At 42.7% G+C, this 27,456-nt stretch overlaps 1 protein-coding gene across 1 annotated transcript; it reads left to right on the top strand.

Annotated features, from left to right (window-relative positions):
* Window positions 1–14,593: 14,593 nt before the first annotated feature.
* Kcnv2 (potassium voltage-gated channel modifier subfamily V member 2) lies at window positions 14,594–25,507 on the top strand. The gene is given in 4 exon segments (XM_051199822.1): window positions 14,594–14,806; window positions 14,809–14,973; window positions 14,975–16,003; window positions 25,226–25,507. Coding segments are annotated over 4 exon segments (1,689 nt in total).
* Window positions 25,508–27,456: the final 1,949 nt, after the last annotated feature.

Genomic DNA, 27,456 nt, shown 5'->3' with positions numbered 1-27,456 from the left:
ATGATAGGCAACAAGCAGGGGAGACAATAGCATTCTACAACTAGCTGCTGCAATTGTCCCATAAATGACCTGAAAACAGATTTTCATGAACAGGAAGAATTAATAGACGAGGGCAAATAAGACAGGGACAGAGGCATTCCACAAGCCTACTAGCTTACCACCAAGGTCGGCCTGCGAATGAGTGGGGGGGGGCAGGTCATAATATTTAAATGCTCAGAACTGGGTCAGAGCCAAGACATGAGCATCTCCCATGCATTCAAACAGAAGTGGAATGTGTTTGACTTCCTCTTATCACTAGTTGATACATAGACCAGAGTTGGTCTCTCTGGGGAGCAGTTGCTTTCAAAGACATTGGCATAAACTGCTTTCAAAGACATTGGCATACAAGACAATTTTCTACAATGGAAAACAAAGATGCTTCCAAATACAAATTCAAGTTCTTTGGGGGAGGGGGTCTGAGGGGTCTGAGGATAGTATGACAGTGTGAGCTCCTTAGTCCACCCCTCTCCTCTCCACTAAGTTCCATGAGCCGTGTGCTTGTGTTTTAGGATCTTTACTATGTAAAGAAGTGCTAATGGTTTTGTTCTGTATTACTTCATTCTGCATTCTGCAACACACAGGAAGAGGTACTCTGCTGACAGTTAAGCCTATCACAGCCCTGAGGAGATGCCACAGAGTGTGATCCCTGAGCTAGTTTCCTTCAAAGCTTCTCCAATTGTTAACCTTGTGTCACAGCTGAAATTCAAACCCAGACAGAAATCAAAGGCCAGCTGTGCAAAAGCAAGGGATGATGTTGTTCCCTTTCTGTCCCCAAAGCAGAATGAGCAAGGCCTGGCTGGCCACTCCATCAAATAAAATGCACAGTCACATTTGCCTAGCTTTTCAGCTTCCAAACCACTTTATCTTTACGCTCCTACCCAACCATTGGAGTAGCCCACAATGGTAAGAAGTGCTTCTTCCACTTAGCCTAAGAGAGTTTAGGCTCAAACAAGTTGAATGACTCACTCAAAGTCTCACAACTAGGGAAAAAAAAAAAGACAACATGATTTACAGCTAGGATTTCAAGTCCTCTTGATTTAATTGGCCAGGCTTTAGAAAGACCTAAGAAACACTATTGAAGGGATAAGTAAAATGATGGATAGATAGGTAGTCTCTTTTGAAATAAGCATAATACTAAAACCATAAATTAACTTTAATATTTGATACAGCTGAGAAAGATATGACTACCTAAACTGAAATGTACTAGAAATGGGCTTCAAATCAGAAACTCCAAATGTGAGTTTGCTAGTCGTTCTTTTCCAGAGTAGCCATGTGTCAAGAAATACCTTCTAAGTTCTCCCAGAAGTAGTATGATTTGGTGATTATGACTCTGGAAATGGACCAGGGAAATGACTCAGTCAGGAAAGTGCTTGCCCTGCAAGCAGGAGGACCTGAGTTTGTAAGGGACATGCCTTGTAATCACAATGACCTCACAATGACCTTTGCTGATCCCAGCAAAGATATGGAAAAGCAGCTGGACACTGTGGTCCATGCTCACAATTCCAGCCCCAGAGAGACAGAGAGGAGTAGATCCCAAGGACTTGCTAGCCAGCCAGCCTAGACAACTTCGAGAATACCAGATCAGGTGAGAGAAACTATCTCAAAAAACAAGGTGGACAGCACTTGAAAATGACACACAAAGTTGTTCTCTGTCTAACACACACATCACACACACACACACACACACACACAACCTCTGGAAGTAGATATCCTGAGTTTTCAAAGCTTCAGTCCCACACTTAGCAGCTCTGCAATCAGATAGAAAGTATTTATTGATGCCTCAGTTTCTTTGTCCACAAAAGGAATCATGTCCAACCTACATGGTCAGTTAAACATTTCAAATATCAGCTATATATTATGCAATTAAAACTGTGCCTGGGACTGGGAACAACTCTCAGTAACAAAGTAGTGTGTAGCATGAGTGAGGCTCTAGCTATCATTGCCAGCTCTGGGAGACTACATAAAGAATATCGAAGCTGGGCATGCTGATGCACACATACTCCAGCCCTTGAGATTCTGAGCCAGTTTGAGCTACAAAGCGAGACACTTTCTCAAGTAAGTACACAAATAAATAGTAAATAAATAATGTTGTTCCCATCTAAGCCTTCCCTCTTTTCTAATATCTACTTTCAGATTATTTCTTTTTAATGTGGATATAAATGTGATTCTTACTAAAAATGACCAATAACTCCATGCCATCCCCCCTCAAATCAAACCCATGTCACATACTAGCTACAATCCAATGACAAAGTAAAAACTCCAAGGACACAGGAGGATCAAACACTGGGCAGCCACCACCAAACCAATGTTTCATTTAAGAACAAATGCTTGTCATATGCCACAGTGTGCAAAGTACTGGATGGTAGTGACACTTGAGCAGGTGGCTGTGGTGACTAATTGTGACTCTTGCTATATAGCAGACACCAAATAGCTGTTGCCTATTAAAAAAAAAAAAAAAAAAAAAAAAGTAGGTACGGTGATTGGTCTTGTCAATCTGCCAGGATCTAGAATTGTCTAGAAGGAGTGTGTTTGTAAGATTGTCTCCAGAGAGGAAAAAGTGAGGAGGAAGATCTGATTTCCATGTGGGCTGTGTTAAATATAAAAATGTCCCAGGAAACAGCAGCATGCATATGGCTGCCTGCCTTTGCCTTTTTTGAGCGTGTCTGTCTATCAGTCTACTGCCATGCTCCACCAACATCAGCTGCAGACTCCTCAGGCCTTCCAATGTGGACCTAGTCTTCATGACTCTTCAAGGATCTTCCAGGCTTTCAGAGACAGATTAGGACTACAGAGGAGTCCAGCTTTGTGGATGGAGCATCTGCCATATTCATTGTCCCTCTAGCATGCTGATGGCCATTGTTGGACTATCTAGCCCTCACTGTGAAATGAATCTAACAGTGTATGCCTTCTATCTGATCTGTTCCTCTGGAGGACACTGCCCAATACAACAATCCAGAATGTTTAAGGGTGAGATCATCTATATTCAAATTATGACTAAGTCACTTGTAGAGAGATGCCGGGTAAATTGTCTAATCTTCCTGTGTCACAGCTGTTCTCCTAGACCCAAAGGATAGCCTTAGAGCCTAGCTCAGAGGGTTCTTGTGAGAATTAAGGAAGTGAATATAAATTAGAAGACTGTCTGAAATCTAGTAATTGCTGCGTAACTGCTTGCTTCTATTATTAAGAAAAAAGAGATTTGTTTGGGGTAAAGCATTGATGAATTAGAGAAAGTAAACATTTATGATGATGATGTTTTGCTTTGTTTTTAGCATGTGCATTATTTATTGGGTTTTATATTGGCATAATTTTTTACAGAGTAATTTGGCAGCATCCTGAGAACTTTCAAACACTTGTGCTTTCTCATTTATCAGTTCCATTCAAAGAATATAAATGATGGATACACAAACAGCAATGAGGAGTAAGAAAAGGCTTTTCTACTCCAAGAACAATGTCCATCAAAAACCTAAGAAATAAAACATTAAACAAAAAAAAAAAAATCAGAAACTCCCCTTAAGGCAATAAACATTGTGTTTTTGTTATTTTGTAAATTTATTATTCATGTTCCCTCTTAATTTGTTCTTCACTGTTGTCTTAGTCAAAAGACAAGAAAATAAAATAATATGCACATACATTAGAAAATTGCTGGGCATTGGTGGCGCATGCCTTTACTCCCAGCACTCAGGAGGCAGACAGATTTCTGTGAGTTCAAGGCCAGCCTGGTCTACAGAACAAGTTCCAGGACAGGCTCCAAAGCCACAGAGAAACCCTGTCTCAAAAGGAAAAAAAAAGAAAGTAAATATAAAATTCTTTACTTGGTGATGCCTTGATTTTACTTCTGAGAATCCTAGAAGTCCTAGTTTAAAACAGCTAAAAAGAAAAATCACCAAGCTACCTAATTTGATAGAATGGTTTTATCCAATATCAATCAATCAATCAATCAATCAATCAATCAATCAATAACTTTTCTCTCTTCTAGAAATAAACATCCAATAATGGGAATATGGGTAATATTTATAAATGCAAACAAAGTTAACAAAGTATTTCATGAAAAATGCAACAAAACAGGCTAGGTACCATTACAAATAAATTATGCAATCTCCACAACCTGGCCAAGAAACATAGACCAGACTGGCTCAAATGGAAAGTAACTCTTCCAAGAAATGTCTCTACACTTTTATCTGGCAAAGGCAGAAAACAGGAATGGGCTTGGGATTTCTGGAGAATAAATCAGAACATAGGCATACTTGCATTCAATCCTTCAGCAAGGTTTCAGGCTATGTCTCAATAATAGTCAATATATGACCTGTATTCTCATAGAGCTGATAATGGCTTGAGAATAGTAATAAGATTGTATGAAAACCTAATGCATAAGGGTTGGAAGTTAGGGACCTTCCTTATCATCCCTACCTGTACCATTGTATGACATGCAGAATAAGCCTGGAAAGAAAGTATGATTTGCTCAAGTTCACATAGTGTCAATGAGCCAAGCTGCAATGAGAATTCAATTCTCTTAACTAACTCAACATCCTTTTCTGTCTTTCAGATTATAGTTAGGTTTTAACAAAGGGTGTGTGTGTGTGTGTGTGTGTGTGTGTGTGTGTGTGTGTGTGTAAGAGTTGTATGTGTGTGTTAGCAATTTATTTTGTGAGTATAATCTTTTTGCCCACATTGTATGCTGGGTGTCCTCAGAAGTCATGTACATGCCTGGTACCCTCAGAAGAAGGTGTTAAATCACCTGGAACTGGAGTTACAGATTGATTTGAGTCACATGTGATGGGGAGAAACTGTACCCAGGTCCTCTGCAAGAACAACAAATGTTCTTAACCTCTGAGCCATCTCTCCAGCCCATTTTGAGACGTTTCATAGCACAATTTTTACACATGCCCAGAGGCAAAAAACCAAACAAACAAAAATAATAACCTCGGCTTTGTCATGGTGCTCATATTTTATAAATGCTTTATAATAATTATGGTAATATAAATAAGAGACTACCAGGATACTTGTTAAGAACTTGTAATTAGCTGGACATGGTGGTGCATACCTTTAATCCCAGAACTCAGAAGGCAGAGGAAATCAGATCTCTGTGAGTTTGAGGCCAGCCTGGTCTACATAGTGAATTCCAGAAGAGCCTGTCTCAAAAAAAAAAAAAAAAAAAAAAAAACCCAAGACAGAAGGAAGGAAAAGAAAAGAAAGAACAAAACAAAAAAGAACATATAAATGTAGGCATATAGCTATACATGAAAAGTGATAATTGCCACTGAGTACACAGAGGCAGTTATAAAAATTTGCATTTATCATAATATCATATACATATGCTAAATTGCATATGTATAATAGATATATGAAATTATATATTTAGATATATATACTTATTCATGCAATTGTATAGGTAAAATTACTGTTAAATCATGAATATATAATTAGATATGAGTGTATACATATATGTATTTACATCATATAAAAAGATGGGTTTTTGAATGAAGACTTAATACTCTGTTAATAAATATTTGGTGTTAAGGTCTGAGACATAACTCAGTAGGGACCTTGGTTAGAGTATGGTTAGAGATGAATAAACCCATGATATCAAGACAAAAATATTTTTGCATATTTCTCAATCATTAATATTTACATATAAGTCATATTTTTGTTAAATAAAGCAGTGGAATTTAAAAGATAAGTTTCCCAGGTGATGGAAGGAAGACAGCATAGCTCCTTGCAGCCCAGCAGTGTGGTGGAGGAAGCACTGCTAGATAGAATAAATAGGTGATGGCGGGGTGAAAAAGACAGAAAAAAGGGAGTGGTGTGTGCTCTGTGGAGAGAGGTGGAGCTGGAGATGTGATGGTGGTGACAGGTGGGAGACAGCGCTGAGACCCACCTGCTGCCTGGACAGTGTGCAACAGCATAGAGCTTAAGCAGATGTAGACTCAGCCCCTGAACATGCCCTGGCTCTGGGCAACACTGGAGGCCTGAGATGAGGAAAGGTTCTGGAATGGACCTCCTGGAAGGACCACTGTGGCCAACTATGCCACTGGAGAACATGATGGTGTCCATGGTCCATGCCGCTGCTTCCCCAGGCCATACTGAAACCCGAGACCCATGTGGACATATAGAGTCTGTGGAGCTGCCTGACGCCTTGGTGACATCCTTGGGCTTTGCTGCCTTGGGAGCCATGTTGAGGCTCATAGCCTGTACAGCCACTGAGGGCCATGAGTGTGTCAGTAGTCCTGATATAGCCAAGGGTCATGTTGATGTCTGTTAGCACTGAAGCCCATGCGGATGTCCTGGGCTGGACTGTCTCCAGAAGCCATGTTAACATCCATGTGCACAGGAGAGTTGGCCCTGCCTTCATGGGCGATTGGCCTTCACTCCTCACTAGCCCATAGCGTCATGATGCAGGCCATGGCTTGAGGGAAGGAGAGCTGGCCCTGGCCACCTAAGGCTCTCTTCAATTGATGACTTCTGGAGCAGAGGCAGGCAGAGAAAGATTCATCCTCCCTTAGCGGCTCACACTAGGAGCCTGACCATGTTCCAGTGAATACATGGACAACACAAAGTGAACTTTTTTTTTCCCCTTAGGGGAGAGATCACAGGGGAAGGGGGTAGACTTGGAAAGACTGGGAGGTGAGCATGATTGGGGTGTCTGACGTGAGATTCCCAAATAATCAATAAAAAATAATTAGGAATTGTTTTCCTGAATAGCTTCAGAGTAAGTGGGAACAAATTTATATCAGAACATGAGTGCAGAAATCACAGTACAGCTTCCTTGTTAAATGTGTATGTGTGCCGGGTGATGGTGGTACCTTGAGAGAGCTCAGCAATTAAGAAGAATGCTTGAAGACCAGAGGAACCAGATTCAGTCCCCATCAGCAGTGCACACACATATCCATTAATAATATATAAGTCTTGGTGGGGAATGAGGGGCAGCAAGAAGACTCGATAGTAGAAGTGCTTGCTGAGATGACATGAGTTCGGTTCCTAGAACCTATCACGGAAGGACAGAACCAATATCAAAAAGTTGTCCTATGACCTCTACATGCATGTCGTGACACATGAGTGTCCTCTCGTCTCATAATAATATATTTTTAAATGGGGTAAAATATAAGTATGTTTAGTACTAAGCAATGCACTTTTCTAAATTTTAGAGTAATTTGGGTACAACATAAGCATCTACTGCAGTCATACAAGTAATTCAAAATTGCTATTTATACAAGGGTGATATATGTTGCCAATGCCCAGCCCTACACATCTAGAGTTCCAATCACACTGTAAATATGAAACTCTATTGTCTCAGTCAAAAGGGAGCAAGGGAAGATCCTGGTAAGGGCTGCATTTCACTTTCCACTCTTTCCTTAGTCTCTCCTTTTCCAGTAGCCTAAAATATGAACTCGATGATCTTGCAGTCATCGGTGAAAAGCCATGGACTCACTTAGAGCAAAGTAGGATGAACATGGATCCTTGGTAGCTTCCTGCCTCATCGGTGTCTCTCGCCCCAGACTGCCCATGAATCTCATTATAGAGGGGAGATGATGGCTATATACATTACAGATGCATCTTCCAGCTTCATGTGCCACATGGAACCCTCAAGAGCAAGTGCAATAGAAGTTTTCTTTAAATTGATTTGATTTGAATCAGTTTCGATGTTCTTTCATAAGCAGGCAGTAAAATAAATTTTTGCCAAGTTGTGTTTAGAAGAAAACAAAGGTAAATTATAAGGGCAAGGGAAGTTGTGACCTGTCTCAAAAGAATGATACTTATTAGTCATCATCCCTTTAGCAGCTCCCCAACTCAGGATTGCATGCTCATGATTGCTATGTCAATTGTGATCTCTGTTTCATGAACCCTTTGTTGACAAAGTATTAACCAGCTTTTGTTTGATCTTAAGTCCAGTATACTGACTTTTCCCATAGTTATCTGACATCAGCTGACTGCTCTGAAATGTAAGCTGCACCAACCAAGTAACAGTATAACAATAAAAACATTTGCCTACGCTTTTATTTTTTCAGTGTGTGTCTCTCCCACACAGATATTCATCAACTTGGGACCAGCCTTTCTGTTCTAATTCCATGAACAACCCTTGAAGTAAAGAAGCATCTTTCAAAGCATTTAGCTTAATCTCTCAAATGTTTATCAGCACCATACAGTTTTTCCATGCCTGACCACAAGTGACCCGTGTGCGCTCTCACACACACACACACACACACACACACACACACACACACACACACACACACACAAATCATTCTAGAGTAAATCTACATAGGAAAGTTGCATAATCCAATCTAGTTGTCATTAATCTTTTGTCCTCTTTCCCTTTGCTGCGTTTACTAATCCTTGAAAGGTTTTCAGGGAACCGTTTTACTCCAGTGTTCTTCACATACCATCTGTTCCAGCACATTCTTTATATTCTTACTAGGTTTCACAGATGCCACTTTTTAACTTGGCAAATCTCCTTGGGAGCATCATCTGGCTCCCATCACCCTACTCCAGGGAGCCCCTGTCACCACGGCAATGCCTGCGTCAGAGCAGATGTTCCTATTCTCTTCCATATTTCTCCGCCTCAGGAGAATTTTGAATGCAAATTTTGAGATAGAAAAAAAAAGTAAGACCTCACAGGCAAAAGCATTTTCTGCAACTCAACTCCTTTCTGATCTCCCAAAGTCTGGGTCAGAGAGCACCTTTTTGTTCAGAGTAGAGGCCATCTACAGAGGTCAGGAGTGAAGTGGAAAGCCAGGGAGAGTTAGATGCAAACCAGTGTCCAATTATAAAAGGTCCATCTGGTTCAAGGTCAACAGGGAGGGGCTGGTCTTCTATAGGAAATAAGCAAGGCTCTGGTTATGGAGAAGAAACCCTGTTTTTAATGTGTATGACTACATCTGTAACAGAGCATGGAGGTCAGAACTATTCCACAAAGCTAAGTGAAGGCAATTAACTTAGCTAACCAATCCCTATTATTTTAATGCTAGGCTCTGATATTTAAGTTGCTCTAATACACTGGTTCAGCATCCGCACCATCTCCATGTTCCACGAAGGCACAAATTCTAAGTTAAAAATGAACATTGAGATAGAATCAGTAAGTTAGAGGACAGGTCCATAAACCTGGAGTTAGAGAACATTCTGGAAAGATTTAAGTGCTAACTGACTCATCTATGGGGCCTGGGGCAAGTCATCAGACCTATGCGACCCAGAGCTATCTTGGCTTTAAAGTGAGCAGTGGGGCTACATGCTGTCAGTGTCACTTGCAGCTTAAAGGTAGCATAGTGTCCTGTGTGCAGCAGATGTCCTCACTTTGTGTTTAATGGCTTGCATCCCCTCCCTCAGTGGCAGAACAGAAAATAAGGCCTGCTTCTACTGGGGCTAAAACACCAGTACTGAAAGTTGGTTCCAGGATGCTTAGAGGGAGCAAGACATGAAGATCAGAACCCAAAGCAAATGTTTTCTAAATAACAAATCACTAGGGGCTGACAATTCAGCCACCATGGTCCAGAGTGGCAGTTAGGCTAGACAAGTCTCAGATTCTTGGGCCGGCTCTGAACTCAGGTCCTCATGCTTGCTCTTCAAGCACTCCTACTGACTCAGTCATCCCTCTGGTTCATACAATGAAATATTTATGCGGAAAAAAGTCTCCCCAAAGGATAAATCTAGAAAAAAGTGTTTGCAGTCCAGACTGCAAGTGAACAATCTACTTTCATGATACATTGAACTCTTCTGCCAATTGGTCAGAAAAGTACCAATAACTCAGTGGAGAGAAAAAAAGGACAAAAGACACGAAAAGACAATTCTCAGGAAAAGAAACACACCAGCTCTAAGTCACATAAATAAATGTTCAATCAGTTCCATAGAAAACAATCAGGCAGTGGTGAGATACGTAACTGGTCAAAACTCTCAGTAATGGGGCCTTCATCTGACATTGTAAGGACTTGGGGTTAGTGCCACACCACCACAAAAACAAAATGAAACCAAAACAAAACCAGCACACATATAATCATTTGTACATGTAAAACATGCCGGCCCAAACGTGATAATAAATTTCATCCATTGATGGAGAGTTGTAATCTGAGAAAGCTTTGATAGAGGAAAATTTGGCACTGTCAATCAAAGATACAGGTGTGTCATTTTTTACTTAATTCCATTTTTAACAATTTATACCTTACTTATCTTGAATATGTAGAAATTAATATATATATACATATATATACATATATATGTATATATATAAAGTTATTCATAGATCTATTGTTTTTTTTGTTGTTGTTGTTTATAAGTGCAAAGCGAGAAAAGAGTCTAAATGTCTATTAGCATGTCCTGTGTTCTGGTTTCCTTCTTGTTGTTGTGGAAAGCATTATGATTAAAAGCAATGTGGGGGAGGAAAAGGTATATCTGACTTACACTTCCAGGTCCACAGCCCATCACTGAGGGAAGTCTAGGCAGGAACCTGACAGCAAGCCAAGTTGCTATATCTAAAATCAAGGATCTCACTGCATGGCCAAATGAGTACAGCAAGAACTATGGATGCTGATGCTAGCTAGCTGGCTTCTAGGCTCATGCTTAGCTAGCTTTTTCATACAGCCCAAGGAATGGTGGGTGCCACCCACAGTGGGCTGTGTCCTCATACAACAACTAATAATCCAGACAACCCCTGCCCCCATACAGGTCCATAGGCCAATATGATCTGAGAAATGCTCAGCTGAGACTCCTACCTCAGGTAAATCTAAGCTGTGCCAGGTTGACAGCTAAAGCTAACTGGGATACCCCACTTAGTGGATATTTTCAAAAAGAAATTATCATATTAATGTATTAAAACACCTTCAAGATGTATGGTTACCTGGAAAAACAGCAGTGCATCATGTCCTGTGATTTGTGCTAATGACCATATGATGAAGATGGGCAGATCCTTTTATTGTATGTTCAGAATATTCCTGGGAATAGTAACCATCTTGCTCCTTGCAGGTACCCTGACAACTAGAGGCTGTGGTGGGAAAATGGACTGTTTCTTACTGTTATGCACCTCACCTGTTCTCTTGCTCGTTTGTCAACATCCTTTCCTATGTGCATCACCAACAAGAAATGATGAGCTCCTCCAACGGTACCCTTCTGTCCCTCCCATGCCTCCACCTCAGCATCTGGAGTGTTCTGAAAGGTGATGAAAACACTCCCTGGAAAGAAGCCTGACACATTAGAACAAGGCCTACAGACTTCCTTCATTCAGTCCTGGGATTCTACCTTGAAACCTGTCCTTATTTTTTCAAGCATTCGTTCTCAACCTGTGGGTCATGGGCCATTGGGCGGGAGGGGCACGAATGACCCTTTCACAGAGGCTACCTAAAACCATCAGAAAACACAGATGTTTATAGTATAATCATACTGTGGCAAACTTACAGTTATGAAGTAGCAATGAAATAAGTTTATGGTTGGGAGGTCATCATAACATGAGGAACTGTATCAAAAGCTCGCAGCATCGGGAAGGTTGAGAACCACTGTTTTAAAGGAAAGTGAACAAGAAAGTGAGAAAGGGAAATGGTGGTGTGAATCTGACTTCCGTGCACTGCTGATTAGGAGAATCACATGAAGAAATGCAACGGTGTGAGGGAAGGAAAGGAGTTGCTTCAGGCTCTACAGGTTCCATGACCTCAGATGGTCATGCTGGTCATGCCACGACTGCACCAGTACATCTTGTCTAGCAAGTTGCTATAGTATGCAGAGTTGTTGATTAGATGTGAGGCCTGCTCCATAGGGAGAAATTTCATGCCTTGTACTGTGATCCTGGTCAAAAGCCCATGGCTAGGACAGGTCATTGGCTCTGGAGTAGAACCTGCTATTGTTATTTTAGTTAAATTACCATGCTGTCGAATTGCCTTTCAAATATTTATGCTTATATCCATAGACCGGGCATGCCCTCAACCTTGGTCAGAAAAGCTTTGTGCGGGGGACCACAGTCAATAGCAAGACACATAACTTTTCAAAGTGCCGAGAATAAGAATGTGGATGCTCAGCTCTAAATGGGACAGCTATATTAATCCCACCACCACCACCACCAAGGCTCAGGGAACATCTTGGAAAAGAAGGTAGAAAGAATGTAAAATTGGAAGGATCAGGAGGAGTGATGGGAAATGCTATCATCTGGACCTGGCATAGCCATCACCATCATGAACTCATAGCATCTGTGGTTACTATACAAGATCTACATAAGATCAAGCTAGACAAGCCTCTAGCATTGGTTGGCATTAGTTTCCAGGTCCCACCTCTTACTGAGGAGCTATTGGCAGTGGGTAGTTGCCAAGGGAGGGAGAATCATTCTTTTTAGAGGATGTATCTACTGAGCCATTTCCCATGATCCTTTGGATTGCCCCTACCCATGCACATAAAGGCCACAGTAACTGTACTTTGTGGGTACAATGGTTTTTTTGTGGGTTTGTGGTTTTAATGAGAAATATCCACCATAGGCTCATGTACTGAACGTTTGGTCATCAGTTGGTAGCACTGTTTGGTGAGATTTAGGAAATACAGCCTTATTGGAAGAAATATGTGCAGGGGGTGCTGGATTTGAAAGTACATAGCCTCTTCTTAGTTACAGTTTGCTCCGTCTCTCCTTCAGGTAAAGGATTGAAGAAGTGATCTTCAGCTTTCTCCTCTGCTCTCCTACATCGCTCTCCCTTCTCCCATTATGTACTCTTCCTCTGGAACCATAAACCCAGATAAATGCTTTCTTCTGTCAGTTGCCTTGAACACGGTAGTTCATCACAGCAATGGGAAAATAACTAACATAGTAAGTAATAATATAAAAAAGACATAAAGTTAGAAGGGATCATGTTGGGGAGACAAAGAAAAAGGAATTGGGAATGTTAGATAAGATCATATTCCATTGCATACTTCTATGCCATTCTCAAAAACAAAAGAAATATAATAGTGTCACAAAGCTTGTGGAAGTAACCAACCAATACATGATTCAAGTTAAGGGCCACTCTGTGAAGTGGAACCCGTACCCAACACTACTTGAGTGACTAAGAACCTGAGAATTAGATAGGCCAGGCAGAGACATGGGGAGAAAACCAAATACTACTGTTTTGCTAAAAGAACATAGCAAAAACAAAAACAAAAAACAAAAAAAAAGATTCATAATGCAATTCTTCTATACTCACAGAGAGGTGCCTTGCTCAGCCATCATCAGAGAAGCTTTCTCCTGTAGCAGATGGGAACAATTACTCACACTCACAGCCAGATAAAATGCAGAGTAAGAGACCTTGGAACATTCAGCACTAAAGTGGTTGTCTCCTTCAAATCCCTTGCCTCAGGACTCAGGGAACTCACAGAAGAGGAGGTAGAAAGACTGTAAGAGCCTGAGGGGATAGAGGACACAAAGGAATCAAGGTCTTCTAGACACAAGACTGGAGCCGGTATGAACTAACAGAGTCTGCGGCAGCATGCACAGAGCCTGCATGGGTCTGCACCAGATGGGGCCCTAGAACAAAGAAGTGGGTGCATGCCCTCATACCCAACCTAAAAGCTCTCTCCCATTGATGGCTTGCAAATGAAAAATTAGCTTTGTCTAAGGGAGACTTGTTGGGGGGAAACAAACCATTCTTAGAAGCAAGCCTCATATGAGCCCAGTAGATGGCCAATATAAAAATGATCTCAATGGCATTTTTAGAGGATCTTTATCTCATAATATTAAATCAGGGCTTTTTTTTTTTTTTTTTTTTTTTTTTTATTTAACCTTACAGGTCCTTTGCATATCGACTATGGCTTCTGGTTTTGTGTTTTTTGTGGGATGCCTGTGTGCTCAGATGTGTGTATCTCTGGATCTTTCTCTTTGGTTCCTTTTCCTGTTTGGTAATTTTGTCATATTCTGATTTGCTTTTATTTTATTTTATTATCGTTCCTTAGATGCCTGTTTGTCTTCGAAGGAGAGACAGAAAGGGTGTACATTCGGATGGGAGGGGTGGGAAGGAACTAGGAGGAGTAGGGGGATGGGAACCATTAGACTATATTGTGTGAAAAAATCCATTTTCAATAAAAGGAAAAGAACTGAAGAGGATCTAAACAAAGGGTCACTGACTGGCTAGTCACAAAGTCAGCTTTCTGCCGTCATTACTGCTCACAGTGGGTTTTCTGAAGACAGTGGCATCCATATGCTCTAGCTAATTCAGTTGATTTTACCTCTCTCAGCACACATACCCTAAGCACTATCCCAGGGCAAGGCTGACCGACATTTTTATTAGCAATAATCTCTGCCTTCTTCTGATTATCTGGAGATTTAAGACCTCATAATCACCCTCCACGTCAGGGTGGGGGGAGAGGAGGGAGACCTGGCTAAGAGTTCCCAAATCCCTCCTAACACTTCCTTCTTCCCTATCAGCAAGATTAGAGCACTTGAATCTGGGCGGCTAGCCTGAGCTTTTCCAGGCCAACAGAAAGAACAGCTTTGCGCCTGGGGCCCCAGGTAGGCTGGTCTCTCTGAGACAGTGCAGGGCACGCTGTCTGTCCTTCCACCAGCAGTGAGCAGACCAAGGGCCCTAGACAGACACGAGAGACAGACCAGTGAGCTATTCCCACAGCCATGCTGAAACAGAGCAACGAGAGGAGGCTGTCGTTGAACTATATTCCCTGGAGTATCCCAGAGACGGAGGAGGTGCCCAACAGCAGGAGCATCCAACACCGCAGGAGCATCTGCTCCCTGGGAGCCCGCACTGGCTCTCAGGTCAGCATCGCATCCCCTTGGACCGAGGGCAACTACAATTACTACATTGAGGAAGATGAGGACGGAGGGGGAGGACGAGGGAGGACTGGAAGGATGACCTTGCAGAGGAGAAACAGCCTCCAGAGTGCCCCACAGCCCCGCTGGATGGCCATACTGATACTCCAGTCCAGCTTACCACGCTGAAAGTGAATGTAGGTGGCCACAGCTACCAGCTGGAATGCTGCGAGCTGGCCAACTACCCCCAAAACTCGTCTGGGCCGCCTGGTCACCTCCACCAGCCGCAGCCGCCAGCTGGGCCTGTGTGACGATTACGAGGCACAGACGGATGAGTACTTCTTTGACCGTGATCCTGCCGTCTTCCACCTCATCTATAATTTCTACATATCAGGGGTGCTGCTGGTACGAGATGAGCTGTGTCCCCGCTGCTTCCTGGAGGAGCTGGGTTACTGGGGCGTGAGGCTCAAGTACACACCTCGCTGTTGTCGCATCTGCTTCGAGGAACGGAGGGATGAACTGAGCGAGCAGCTTAAGATCCAGAGGGAGCTGCGTGCTCAGGCACAGGCTGAGGAGGCAGAGGAGCTCTTCAGGGACATGCGCTTTTATGGGCCACAGCGTCAGCGCCTCTGGAACCTCATGGAGAAGCCCTTTTCCTCTGTGGCCGCCAAGGCCATGGGGGTGGCCTCCAACCTCTTCGTGCTCATATCCGTGGTGGCCCTAGCACTCAACACGGTGGAGGAGATGCAGCATCAGGCTGAGCAGGGCACGGGTGGTGGGGACCCGAGGCCCATCCTGGAGCACGTAGAGATGCTGTGTGTGGCTTTCTTCACTCTGGAGTTCCTGCTGCGTCTTGCCTCTACCCCCAACCTGAGACGCTTCGCGCGCAGCGCCCTCAACCTGGTGGACTTGGTGGCCATTCTGCCCTTCTACCTGCAGCTGCTGCTCGAGTGCTTCGCGAGCGAGGACCAGAGAGATGTCAAGGGTTCCCCGCGGGAGCATGACCTGGAGACTGTGGGACGTGTGGGCAAGGTGGGCCAGGTGCTGCGCCTCATGCGCCTCATGCGCATCTTCCGCATCCTCAAGCTGGCACGTCACTCCACCGGGCTGCGTGCCTTTGGCTTCACGCTGCGCCAGTGCTACCAGCAGGTGGGCTGCCTGATGCTCTTCATCACTATGGGCATCTTCTCCTTCTCTGCGGCTGTCTACTCAGTAGAACACGATGTGCCTGGCACCAACTTTACCAGTATCCTCCATGCCTGGTGGTGGGCTGCGGTGAGTAGCATGACGCTTGGGCATCTTCATCCTTTCATGACACACTCTGCCCCCACCCCTTTCCTTAAATGTCAGCCTTGGCAGGCTTGTCTCTTGATCTTTCTTGGTCTTGCTAAAGGATAGTGCACCTCTGCACTACGTGGTTGCCTCCAACAAAACCCTAGATATTATAAAGTTGGGACGACATCAAGATTGCTGTTTACTAACTGAATTTTACATGGTCCTAAGAATTTTCAAATCTTAAAATCCTTGGCAGGAGCTGGCTAGGTATTGCATGAATCTGTAATCTCTGCACTTGGGAGGTAGAGTGGGGAGGATCAGGAATTCAAGGCCAGCCTTAGCCAAGTAGCCCCTATGTGAGCTTGAGGCCAGTCTGGATTGAGACCCAGAGAGAGAGAGAGAGAGAGAGAGAGAGAGAGAGAGAGAGAGAGAGAGAGAGAGAAATCAAAGCCTGAAAAAAAAAAAAAAAAAGAAATCCTTGGCAGAGTTTAAGAAAAGTGACAATGATTCATGTTTTGTGGACGAAATATGCATCCTCATTGCCCAGTCACCACTTATTGGACTCTGGTGTCCTACATGGTTTATAAAGCATCACAAAGAAATGACTGCTGTCACTACCTCTTTTTAAGAGGATAAGTAAGAAGTAGTTTCAGTTTTTGAAGGACACCATAGATAAGTTATGGGGTAGCGGTATGAATTGGCTGAGTAACGTTGGTCCTGAGAACTTACCGCCTCTCACTCTAATTAAGTCTCAGTGTGGAAAGATGTATCTGAGACTGAAACTCCTTCGAACTGCACTATGGTTCTTTCAGGATAGAGTGTAATTGTCCCATTTTATAACCGGAGGCCCTGGGGGCCAGAGAGCACAGTTGCAAGCTCACAGCTGGAGATGGCAAATGCAGGGATAAAATAAAAGTCTGTCCTCTAACTACCATGCCCTTTCCTTGCTCTGCCACTGTGCCGTGCAAGCTTTTGGTCATTGTCACCTTGCCTAATGTGACTGTTAATACGCTAGTCCTTCTTATCATTGTCTTGAGTACTTGACTCTTTATAGAAATTCATGTCATTTACTTAAAATGCCTATTTCTGGTGTGTAAGATAAATCCCTGAAAGATGCTAACCAACTCACCTCAGATGAGTACGTGTGCTGGTGTGAGAAAGAATCGAAGAGCTCCTTTGTTTTTCTTCTTTAAAGCAAAGGGTAATGCCTTTGAAGGCGTTAAGCCAAAATTAGAAGAGCAGATACTTACAACATTACCATTGATGATGTCAGCACAGAGTCAAGCACAAAATTCTGAGATAAAAGTCAGGATGGGAGACTTAGAAGGGGCTAGCCTCCACTGTTCCAACAATTAACCATGATTCTGGGTAGCTGTCTATGGGGTTTCATCCCATCATTCACTTTCCTCATTCTCACATCTCTACAAGAGGATGTTGGACTTGAAGTTCCCTGTAGTTCAGTGAGCCTTCCTCTCCTTTCAAGCTGGAAGTAAGCTGAATTTTCCTCAATGACAGGGTGCTATTAGGCTCTTCTGAACAAGCTTGTCAAAGGCTGCTGTTGGGATCATATTTCCAGTGATGAAAGGTCATCTCCATAGTAGATAAACCATGTGTACAGATGGAGTTCTTGGAGGATGATTTGTCCTGGTAAATGACATTTACTTTGGAGGTGACTAAAGTGGGAATGCAAACAGCAAATCCACATGCTGACAATATGGTACAAAGGCTTTTTTTATTTATTTTTATTTCATGTACTTAGGTTTGCCTGTATGAGGGTGTTGAACTCCTTGGATCTGGAGTTACAGACAGTTGTGAGATGCCATGTGGGTGCTGGGAATTGAACTCCGGTCCTTTGGAAGAGTAGCCAGTGCTCTTAACCACTAAGCCATCTCTCCAGCCCCATAAAACAAAGTTTTAAAGTCAATTTTTCATTCAGCCAAAGATTTTAAAAGGCTATAGGTGTATAGGCAACATTACTATGGGACTTTGAAATACTTTAAGCCCACAATATTTGTGTACATTAACTATACTAATATAAATACTTTTATTAGACCCATTAATACTGAATTTTACCTTTAAAGTATTTCTGAAATTATTGTTCATTGATCACTTAGTTGTCTTTAGTGATTAATGCAAAGTGAAGATTTTCCTCTTTTGTTAATGAATTCATTTTAATTAAGAGTTGGTGATTTTTAAAAATAAATTTTACAACAAAAGTTAAATTACAATTCACTTTTTTTTTTCTCTATGAAAAAGTTTATACCTATTATTGTTTTAACCAATGTGAGGGGTTTGGAGTGTAAAGCCCTTACCTTTATCAAACATGGTTTTTACAAACCAAATCTCACATATTTTGACCTCCCCATTCAACCAACCTTACCCCATACCAATGACCTTTATCCAGTTTGTTCTGAGATTTATACAGGGCAAATCAGTATGAAGTACACAAGTGGCTGATAACTTGTGTTTTCTCCCTGCACAAACCTAGGTATCCAGTAGTAACAATGTCTTTGATTATTCTGGGACAGTGGCATTCCTCAGAACCGATGCTATAAGCTCAGCTCTTCTTGGTACTTTGATAATCTTGGATGTAACGTACTTAGGCATTTTATTATCAGAGAGCAAGGAGGAAAGAACACCATGAAATGATAGATACAAAGTGCCTTGGTTTTCATATGTAGTTGTAAAGTAGGAAGATGTACAGTAACCCATAAAAGCCATCCCCTTCCCAGGGGACCTGCAGTGTGCCAGGTCATACTCTAAACACTGAGCATTGCATGACAGGTGGTAGGGGGGAGAGCATCTTTTCACCATGGTACTTTTCCCTAAAAACTTGAACACAACCCCAAAATGCATATACATGTGTTGTTTATAAATGATGTATAAGTTACAAGTTACTACCACAGCAATGACGTGTCACAACCCATGCCAACACCCGACGGCTTAGAGCATCAAGCATTCATTTAGTGCATGAGTATAAAAGTGGGCAACTCAATTTATGTGCGGTAGTACATTCTTTTAATCCTAGCACTTAGGAGGCAAAACCAGGCAGATCTCTGTGAAACTGAAGCCACCCTGGTCTACATAGCAAGTTCCAGGCCCAGGAGGACTACACAGTAAGATCTTGTACAGACAGACAGACACATGTGAATAACTAGTCTGCTCTGTTTAAAGTAGAAGTTGTTTTCATCTGGTGACACTCATCTTCACGTCTGATGGTCTCACTGGATTAAGGATGGCAGGAAGATATGATGAAGCCTACATGGCCCTCATACTTCTATAGGCCTGTCTCCATGGCTGTGGCAAATGTCAGGAGGAGGAGACTACAGACCTAACTATGCAAGCACTGTATCATACCACTTCTGTTCATATTTGCTCAACTTGTTGAATTGTAGATATCACCTCAACCCAAAGAAAGTCACATGACCATACTCAAGCAAGGGTCAGGGCAGGTCAGCATAGGAAAACAAAACTCTGTGAGACTTAGAGAAAATACCTTGATGGTAGGGAGATATAGTAAATTAGGTCTAATAATACAATCATTCTACTAGAGTAATATATTACTGCTCAAATGTATTATTCCCATACATTGTCACATTGAAATGTCAAGATGAAGTAAAAAGAAACATGATAGATATTTTTTTTCCTTCCCCCTCCCACTTTGGCACAGGGTCTTGCAGTTTAATGCTGGCTGACCTGGAACTCACTCTACAGACCAGGATAACCTTGAACTCACAGAGCTCACTGCCTCTGCCTCCCAATGCTAGGAGTAAAAGTGTGGGCTCCCACACCTGGCTATGACTGATAGACTCTTATGCTACTCCAGAGCTGTGTCCTTCGTACCTCACATGAGACACAGTATTATGTATTCTCCAACCTATTCTCCTATATTGCTTGGTCCTTACCAGAACTTAGAAAATACTCCCTAAGCTGATCTGCTTTTAATATCTTCCCTCACTCAAACGCCAAGGATCTTTCAACCCTATGTAATTCAAGTCAAGGGTTTAAAAGGAATAAGTCACTTTTGTTATTGTGAAGAATTTTCACTATTGTGCATCCCTTATAAAAACAAATCCCTCATGGAGCCATACATCTGCAATTGCTAATGTATGCAAGATACACCAGCATCTGCCAAATGCTGGTTATTTGTGAGCATGAATGTAATAAGAAGCACATGCAATACACTAGCCTGTAGTAAGTCTGTAATACAGAGATACAACCACATCTATCTAGCCGATAGTCTTTATCATATGGAAGCAATAACCTTTGATTCCAGATGCATTATTGGGAGAAATTGAAATAGGAGTGATTCCTTCTCTACAGGGGGGAAGGAAAATTGTGATACATACAGACGGACAAGCTTCTGAGTACACAGATTAGCAGGCCCTGCCTGGAGCAGTGCCAGGCACATGGGAGTTTCAGGATTACCTGAGTGGTAAATGTACCCTATGGGCCAACAACGATAGCTCTGTGATGAAGAAGTGGCCATCAGCCTTCTGAGTGGGCTCTTTTTCAAGTGAAAAGGCCAGTTGGACCGTCAACAAACTATTCCCTTTGGATTCTTCCAGAAAAAAATTAAAGTTGTAGGAGTCAAAGAGGAAACTATGGCACAAATTCATCACTTCTAAAATTAGGCTGAGGCACCAGATAGTTGTGGCCCCCTCCCCCACAGAGGTGGGTCCCTCTTTGTTTTCCTAAATGATAGTCTTATTTCCTTGAAAATAGTTGGTCTTTGTACGAGCACTGCAATTTGTCTTAATCGATTGCTTAGAAACAACGCATATGTGAAGTGGGTTAGGCTACAGTCAGGAAAATGAAAATCAAGGTGAGTGTTTGCTGTAAGGAAAAAGATGCACAGTTATTACGAGGGTAAAAGAGAAACAATAGCAAATGGAGAGAACAACTACTGGCCTGAGAACCGGAAGAACAGATGGGAGAGGGCAGTGTTGTCAGACTTGGGCCTACAGAAGAGAGCCATGTGGAGCTAGCGCACAGATCTATAAGGTGGCGCCACGTGGCTGGTGTTCGGAGGCCTGGGAGCATCAAGTATCTGAGCCATATGATGATGTTGGAGATCAGAGTCAACAACCTTCCTCTTTCTTTCCTCCCTCCCAGTCCTCCAAACACAACTCTGCTCTGGAAAAAAAAAAAAAATAGCTGTAAGCAAAACTGGGAAATGTAGGCTGTAGAATCCCAATTGTAGAATTACAGAAAAGGGCACCTGGCTTGGAACTGAACAGGGCTGCCTGAAATATCTGGCACAGAAAATATTTAAGTTCTAGCTTGTTCAAAAACAGTTATAAATAAGACAATCACTCAAAGACACTGGTTGTTTTGTATCTCGGGGGCTCCTGTTTTGGGAGTGGGCCCCTTTTAAGTCTCTAAAGTATGTTCCTCCTCTTGTTCAAGATGACTTCAGTGAAACATGGCTGAGTATCAAAGGGATGGAGAGGTGTTAAAGAAGCTGAAGATGCTTAGGGCAACCTTTATTGTCTGCCTTTGTATGTGTAGATTGCTAGACCCCTGACATGCATCTGTGGTTTTTGCCTTAGCTTAGGCCACTCTCCTCGTTTCTGAACCACTTACACTCATGTTAAAACTGTGATATACCAAAAGGTCTAAACGAGAGTTATTGTTCAAAGTGTTAATCTCATTCTTACTTCAAAACACTTTGTGGAATTGTCCCCAGAGAGATTGCATCCAGTATTTGAGGTAGGCAACTGACAACAAAATTAATTATCAGGATGGGTACAGCAACTTGTTTCTTTAGATTATAATACTAAAGAGGAATATTTGCAAAATAAAAAAGAAATGTTTGTTGCAATAGTAGCATGGATAAGTATCTTTTGAAGGATAGCATATTCTGTTGAGAATAGTTGTAAGAGGAAAAACAGCCTTTACTGGCTCTACTTCTTTGGGAAAACCTGAAGGGGTACTAATTATTTTCTTAATTAGCTTCATTTCCTGGAATCATACTTCCTAGATGCATGAACTACTGGCTGCCAAGACATTTTATCTATACCCCATTCTTCAGGAGGGAAAAACGGTGCCTATTGAAGGAGAAATCCAAATGTGATATTCCAGAAACCCTGACGCTCTTTAGGTTGGCAGGTTAGGACTTGCTGACTAGTGGGGGAGCTGTCACAGGACTGTCACACTCTGAGTCTCGAAACCCAAAACTAGGAGAAATCTGTAGCATGCCAGTTTCCAGTTTAAGAATGGGTAAATAGCCAGGTTAGCTAGAGTTTTGGAAGAATTGCAGACACTTTGGTCACAATTCCAAACTCATCTCCTGCAAATGGGAGAAAACTCACTCCTGGGGTCATTTGGCCAGTCTGGGGCCTTCTGTGTTAATACCATCTATGGATTTGTGATGTATCATATGTAATGTACAGAAACTTCCCTAAGATAATAAATCCTAAATCCTGCCCCAGAAGCAATAGACAAGAACAAGATTACAAACTGGGCATAGTGGCATACACCTTTAATCCCAAAATTTGGGAGACAGAGGCAGGTGGATCTCTATGAGTTCTAGGCCAGCCTGCTCCACAAAGGGAGTTTCAGAACAGTCAGAGTTACATAGTGAGATTCTTACCTCAAACATAAATAAATAAATCACATATTTGATAAACCTATACACAAAACAGACAGCAAAACAAGTCTACATTTTGAACGTATATATTCTCAGACCAAATATACATAGCCTGGAAGCAGGAAGATGTCTCTTCTCTGAAATTAGAGATCCAAGATACTCAAAATTTCTCAGATCTGATTATCAGATGTTCATGTTTAAGGCAAAGCAATTTGCTTTTGACTTTTCTCTCGAATTTCAGCCAAAATAAAAATAAAAATGATATAATTATACTATCATCTCAAAAATACAAGATAAAAGGAGCAATAAAATGAAAAGCCCTCGATAATTTACGGGAAATAAAACGTAACAAAAGTAAGGTTGAGGGTGAAGCTAAGCCAGTATGGGAATTAATCAAATCTTAATAACAGAGCTTTGTCTTAATCGCTTCCTTTCCTATGTCCCCCAGCCCTGTTGGACCCTTATGTGTCTGGCTAACTTCAGGGCCCTCTCCTTTGGAGCTGTGTCATGCTCTAAAACACATGGAGATAATAATGGTACGTCTTCCTGTTGTCACTTGTCTCAGGAACCAAACTCTCTTCAGTGGCCTCCAGTTTTTTAAAAAAAGTCAATGACTGTATGGTCATCCTGGGGGTGTAAGTGATGGTGTTCGTGACAGATGAGAAGTATGGCTTGGCTCGCACACCTGCAGCGAGGTCTGACTCTGGTGTGGCCGGAAGGCGGCATATATGCAGACACACAGGCAGATGTGGAGAGTAACTTAAGTGTAACTTGGTCTCTGATGCTCCTTGTATTTTTATCCAGAATGTGGGGGGGGGGGATGTCTTCTACCAAAGCCACAGAGAAGGCTGCCCTGAAATCTCCCTTACCCAGCATGTATCCAAAGTCTGCCAGAGTCTATTTCCACAGCCTGTGGGTCTATTAGACACAAAAGAGGTCAAGTTCCTGGGGGAGAGTATGCTTCATAGTGCTCCCTAGCCTTCCTTTAGCTGGAGCTAGCTTTAAGACAGTCCCTCAGCTTTCCCCCAGGCACGTGCTATCACAGCCTGTGGGTAGGGACACCTTCAATTCCTATTACAATCATGCAAAGTGGGTAATTATTATCTCCATATGTCAAAAATAGAAACTAAGGCAGAGAGAATTTAGCTGCTTTGTCTAAAACTCATACAACTGAGAAGTGGGTTTGGACCCAGGAAGTCAAATGTGGTCCATATTTCTTTAACCCTGTCTATGCCGTCCTGTCTCTGCCATGCTTACTTGAGTTCTTCTACCACGGGAAAAGAAAGTTCTCTAGATGAAGATGGAGCAGTGAGTCATGGGCCTGCCCTTCCTGGGAGGCACACCTTTCCTTTTCTGTGGGCTGGATGGGTCTGAGCCCCTTATCATTGTCACCACTTTGTCCAGCTGGCTCATTCCTCCATCCCATTCTAATCAATCAACCACATTTGAAAGTTCAAACTAACCCTTGCATCATCAGCACAAACATGCTTACATTTCTGAGCCAAAGGCCATCTCAGTGTGGCAAGGGAGTGACTTTGTATAATTACTGCCATCTGTTGGAAGATTGGGACAAGCATCACACAAATCCTGGGAACCACAAGCACCCCTGGAGTTGGCAAGGGGAAGTTTTTACTACTGTCAGCAACAGCCCAGCCTCAGAGGCTTCTAGTGACTTAGTCTAGGGACAAACAGAAGCATGTGAGGCATAAAAATGTCCCCAGAGGACTTCCCCAAGGTTCTCTCTGGCTATACTAAGTGATAACTAGTCCCATGGGAATCTGCATTTTAAACAGGAAGCTTGTTAACCCAAATAAATCTCTAATTAGTGGGATGTAAAGCAGTGTGACAAGAATGATGAAAGGAATTTCACCAAGGGTGAACATAGTTTTGTTCTGTGAGGTCTTCTGAAGGTCCCTTTGCAAAGAAATGAGTGTCTTTCTCTAGATGTGCACAATTAAAGAGTCTCCATTTAAGAGACAAACAATTGAACTGCACAGCAGCCCTGAGCCATGCTGTAACTGTCTCCTTTTGATGAGGGCAGAGCAGTGGAGTGTTCATTGCCCAGGGTGCCTGATACCGTGACCACTGCTTTATAGGTAGCTTTATAGTCCATCTTTACTAGACCTCTGAGAGATGGTCCCAGCATCTCAATGTATGCCCCAAGATCTACCACATGGGAAGGCTCAGTCTGGACTTGAACTGTTCTGATTGCTTCTAACAAGCCTTTTCTCAGACATTCATGATGAAGGTGAGTCCAGGTGATCCCCCCTGTTCTAACACAGCCTGGAAAGAGGTGTGCAAACAAAGACAGTTACTGAACATGTTCTATGACAGGAATTCAACCCATGTTACATAAAGTTCATTCCCACAGCTCTTTAAAGTGGATCATGCTCCCCTGTGCTGCATATAAAAGCATTAGTGTGCCATAGTAGGATTTAAACCAGTCTTCCAGCTCTACAGCTTGCATTCCTCCCATGGCACAGCCCTCCGGGCAACTCTGAAAGCTGGTTCCATGGGAGCTCTTAACAGTTCCCTTGTGCACATACAGGGTGACAGGCATCCTGCAGACTTCTCTCCCTCCCTCTTCCTTCTTAAGGCTAACCATTCCACCCTGTTTTTCTTTTTAACAGGTAAGCATTTCCACCGTGGGCTATGGAGACATGTACCCAGAGACCCACCTGGGCAGGCTTTTTGCCTTCCTCTGCATTGCTTTTGGGATTATTCTCAATGGGATGCCCATTTCCATCCTCTACAACAAGTTCTCTGATTACTACAGCAAGCTCAAAGCATACGAGTACACGGCCATCCGCAGGGAACGGGGAAATGTGAACTTTATGCAGAGAGCCACAAAGAAGATGGTCCAGTGTTTATCTGGAAGCAACACACAGCCCACCACAAGGCAAGAGAATTAATGCTTCATTGGGACTCAAGGCTGGCAGAACCCAAGAACTTCAAAGCTTCATGGCACTCTTAAAATTATGTCCCCTCTGGCAGCAAAGGGGCATGCGAGGCTGGCACACACAAAGAACGTTCAGTTCAAAGCTCTGTCTCTAGGAATGCTCATTTGGGCCCAAATTCAAAATGCCTTCCATTGCTCTTTCACTGGATTGTGTTTATGTATGACGTCGATACTGGAAATGGCTCCAAGAGAACAACATCTCAGTTCTCTCTTTCAGCTTCTCATGGCATCTAACTCAATATGTATTTTTAGACTTGAATTAAGTGGAGATGAGTTTTCCTAGTTCAAAGCAGGAGGAAGGGCTCTTCATTTTCAGGAGAATGAAGTGTTACAGTGGGAGCTGCATAAGCTTTGGAGTCAGACCAGCCTCTCTGTCAGGATCCCAGATCTACCAGCTCGGAGGTTTGTGGGAACTCATGTCAACCCTCTGAGCTCCGCCTCTCCAATTGTGAGATGTACAAAGTCACATCTACCTCTTAATCTGAGTATTGGAGAGAATATTTGTAAGTGCTCACTACATGATAGCTGGTCAAAGTGTCTGAATGGGTAATGCCTAATTATGTTCTCTACCAGTGGTCCACAACCAAAGGCAATTTATGTACCCCAGGTCACATTTGGAGATGTTCTTGATTGTCACTAAAGTGAAAGAGGACAAGAGATGTGGGATGCTGCAGGTGTCCCTCCAGTGCACAGGGTAGCCTCTGGTACTACAAATCACTAGACATCAGTGATGCCAATGTTGAGGAACGTCTGTCTAGAGTTACTATGTGAACCCAAACTTGGTGCCTAAATGTGTGAATTTCTACATCCCTTGAAAGGAGCCTCCACTGTCCTCGCTCATAATGCAGACTTTCGTTCAGTCTGTTTTTCCAGAAAAGGGGTCAGGGAGCAAACCTGCCTTCTCAACAATTGGTTTATAATGAGCACTGAAGGAAGGGCTCTGAGGACTAGCAACCAGTGCCCTCGGGTCATTTCTTTCCTTGAGACCATTCTTTTTTAATTCCTTTCTGGGTCCACAAAGCTACTGTAACCTGAAGTCTTAAAATGGAAAGCTCATTTGAGCAAAGCACACAGAGATTTGCCCCTGTGCTCTTAGAGTATGACAGTCCCACCTAGATCATAAATAAGAGTAATTGTGCTATTGACAGTGGCAATTGCTAGGGATTGGACACACAGTATGTAACTTCATTGAGCCCTAAATACATCCCTAAACTAGATGCTGTGGCTCTTTTCTATTTAAGGAGAAATCAAGGCTTAGAGAGGTTAAATGATCCAGGTACATTCACCTAGCCACTAAAATAGTGGGACGGGGCTTTATGCCTAGGTTCATCTGATGCAAAAGGCTCCGTTGGAAGTCTAAACATGCAGCTTCTATACATTTATGACTTAGTGTCTGAAGGGTGGACAAGAGTGCACTGTTCTAAGAATACATCTAGGAGGTCAGGACAACTGCTCCGGTTAGTTCTCACTGTCAACTTGACGAAACCCAGAGTCACTTTTGAGATTGCTCAGATCAGAATGGTCTGTGACCATGGCTGTGTCGGTGACAGGTTATCTTGACTGATGATTGCAGGGAATCTGGGCTCAGTAAGTGCTGGTACGTACAGGTGATTATTGTTTGAGGGCCTAGCCCTCTGCAACGTCATCCCTAGCAGGTGGGTTAAGGCTATAGAAAAAAGCTAGATGAACATGAGCTAGGGAATAAGCCAGAGGGTGACACAGCAAGCATTACCCCCCACCCCCACCCTGCCCCAGTTTCTGCTCCAAGCTCCTGCTTAGAATTCTTTCAGTGATGACTTTCAATCTGGAAATGTAAGATGAAATCCACCCTTTCCTCCCCCACATTGATTTTGGTCATGGTGTTTCACGGCAGGGGCAATTTAGAAGAGTGTTTTGTAGGGC

Source organism: Phodopus roborovskii, unplaced genomic scaffold, assembly GCF_943737965.1.
Source record: "Phodopus roborovskii unplaced genomic scaffold, PHOROB, whole genome shotgun sequence".
NCBI classification, from domain to species: domain Eukaryota; kingdom Metazoa; phylum Chordata; class Mammalia; order Rodentia; family Cricetidae; genus Phodopus; species Phodopus roborovskii.
This window is presented reverse-complemented; position numbering and strand designations above follow the sequence as displayed.